We start from the raw sequence: 2325 nt of genomic DNA on the forward strand, positions 1-2325 counted from the left end.
CAACCCCCCCCCCCCCCCCAAAAAAAAAAAAATCAAACTGGATTCTAGAGATATTAATTTTTTTCCGTAATGATGAAGTACACGGTTATCATAACAGGGAAGGCAATGGTAAAATAAATTTGGGGATAACTAATGCCTTGCAAGACTGAGGAATCAGACATTGATGACGATTGAGATCTGGGCTTTAGTTGTTGAGTGATGGATCATCGTTGAGCATAATGCGACATAATGTCAAGCACTACCTGTCGGTGTGTTTCGTGGATCAAAGCATGTGTTTAGAGTAGTAATTCATCTCAACAGCTTCAACTGTGATTCATTTGATACCATCACTATATAAATATGCACCTTTTCTGAAACTTTAAAACATCCAAAGATTTGACAGCGGTATATGAAAAGTCTACTTAATGACAGAATAATATTTCAGTTCTAATTAGTAATAGCAGACAAATACCTTTTGTCTAGTGCAGCTCGAGCAATGTTCCTGTCTCTTGCTCTCTGTTTGGCTCGATCTTTTCTGATCTCATCACGTTTAGCAGTTACATCATCTTTATCTGAAAACAGAACATACGAAAAATATTGCAAAACATAAATTTCCAAAAACAGTAATCTCCACCTAAGATCCCACTGCATATGACCCCGAAGATCCCGCTGATTTAAGAAAACAGAATTCTGACTACACAAAAGTTACCCCTAAGATCCCTCTATGAAGGTCTACATTCAGCTATATATATATATAACATTCAGCATTTCAGAACCAAAACCTTGGTGGACACAGCAGATCAATCAAGAGTGAAAATCTGTGATCATTAGACTGCCTGTTGCGTCACAGGTCAGCCATTCTCGTGAATTTGATAACATCTCAATTGTAAAACTCGATGAAACGGTACAATGTTTACTGTGGATTCTTCCCTTGGTCCATCAGCTAAGAACTTGGTTGCCTACGATCTAGCATTTTCCTTGCTCCCGAGCACTGAAATCTTAGGCGGAGACTATACCTGTACAAGGATGATGTCTGTGAGAGAAAAACAAAACTGACAGAAACATAAAACAAGTCCAAATAAATTAAGACGCACACAAAGCCAACAACTTTAATGCTATAGTCCTTGAACAAATGGATTAAAATATTTGGTACAGCGCATGGAGATTTCTAAAGCTCACAATTCGTCCCAGTCCGCCCACACACAAGGATTTCATGTTTGAAGTGATACCAAAAAACAATTGTGACATTTTACTTCCGTGAATTCACTATAAAAAAATAAATTAAAAAAAAATAAAAATAAAAAAAAAATAATAATAATAATAATAATAATAATAATAATAATAATAATAATAATAACAACTGGGGAGATCACTCCTAGGTAATCTTGAATTCAAGTACAATCAATTTTAGTGCTCAACTGAAAGCAGGTCAGTTAAATGTGTTCTAATTAAGGGGTCTATTACACGTTCAGTTTAACTGACAGATGTCCGTCCTCTTTGTGATAAGAAAATGATACATGATGCAATCTCAACAAAAATACTCTTTTTCTAATCTTCAAAATCCTGCAAGGAAAAAGACATCTGCGGGTTATTTTGTTAATGGTGATACGCTGGTCAGATAATGATATTATTTTTAAGTTAAGATGTAGACTAGTTTTCGATAAGTTTTCAAGAATTTATCACCGGCAGGCTGAAACCATTATCATAATATCTTATTTTCAAACTCTCTCTTCCTCTCACTTACACAAAAGTGAGAGAACCTATCCCCCACCCAATGCATTGTTCTAAAACAAAATATGCAATGTTTAAGTACATGTATTAAGGAGGAAAAAACAAACAAAAAAAACCAAGATGCAAATACTTTACCTCCCCCTCCCTCTCTGCGAATTCTATCTCTTTCCTCTCTGGCTTTCTGGGCCAACTGGCGCAGATTCTGATGATCTCTCTTCTCGGTCGTGTGACGCAAAGGCATTTCGACAGCTTCCCTGGCCTAGAACCCAAAAAAATATCAAAATACTGACAGAACATGGTGAGAAATAATTATATCTGACATATTTTCTCTAAAAATATTTTTCCTTTACTAATATACCCTCTCAGCTCATTTCGTTCATGTGTAGGACAACTCAAACAAAAAAAAAAACAAGATGCAAATACTTTACCTCCCCCTCCCTCTCTGCGAATTATATCTCTTTCCTCTCTGGCTTTCTGGGCCAACTGGCGCAGATTCTGATGATCTCTCTTCTCGGTCGTGTGACGCAAAGGCATTTCGACAGCTTCCCTGGCCTAGAACCCAAAAAAATATCAAAATACTGACAGAACATGGTGAGAAATAATTATATCTGACAT

The 2325-nt window shown here is 36.4% G+C and overlaps 1 protein-coding gene across 5 annotated transcripts in view; it reads right to left on the reverse strand.

Annotated features, from left to right (window-relative positions):
* LOC101851303 (SNW domain-containing protein 1-like) overlaps positions 1–2024 on the reverse strand; it is a 5788-nt gene extending 3764 nt beyond the window's left edge. The window contains exons 1-2 of one of the 5 annotated variants that reach the window (XR_004859259.1): positions 1444–1605; positions 452–551 (exon numbers count right to left, since the gene is read on the reverse strand). Coding sequence is in view for 2 of the 5 variants with exons in the window: in XM_013089194.2 (XP_012944648.1) it covers positions 452–551; positions 1846–1951 (206 nt within the window). In the remaining 3 variants the exon portion in view is untranslated. The other 4 variants (XR_004859257.1, XR_004859258.1, XM_013089194.2 and 1 more) reach the window with 4 other exon arrangements.
* Positions 2025–2325: the final 301 nt, after the last annotated feature.

This window comes from Aplysia californica, unplaced genomic scaffold (genome assembly GCF_000002075.1).
Source record: "Aplysia californica isolate F4 #8 unplaced genomic scaffold, AplCal3.0 scaffold00892, whole genome shotgun sequence".
In the NCBI taxonomy this organism is placed as follows: Eukaryota; Metazoa; Mollusca; class Gastropoda; order Aplysiida; family Aplysiidae; genus Aplysia; species Aplysia californica.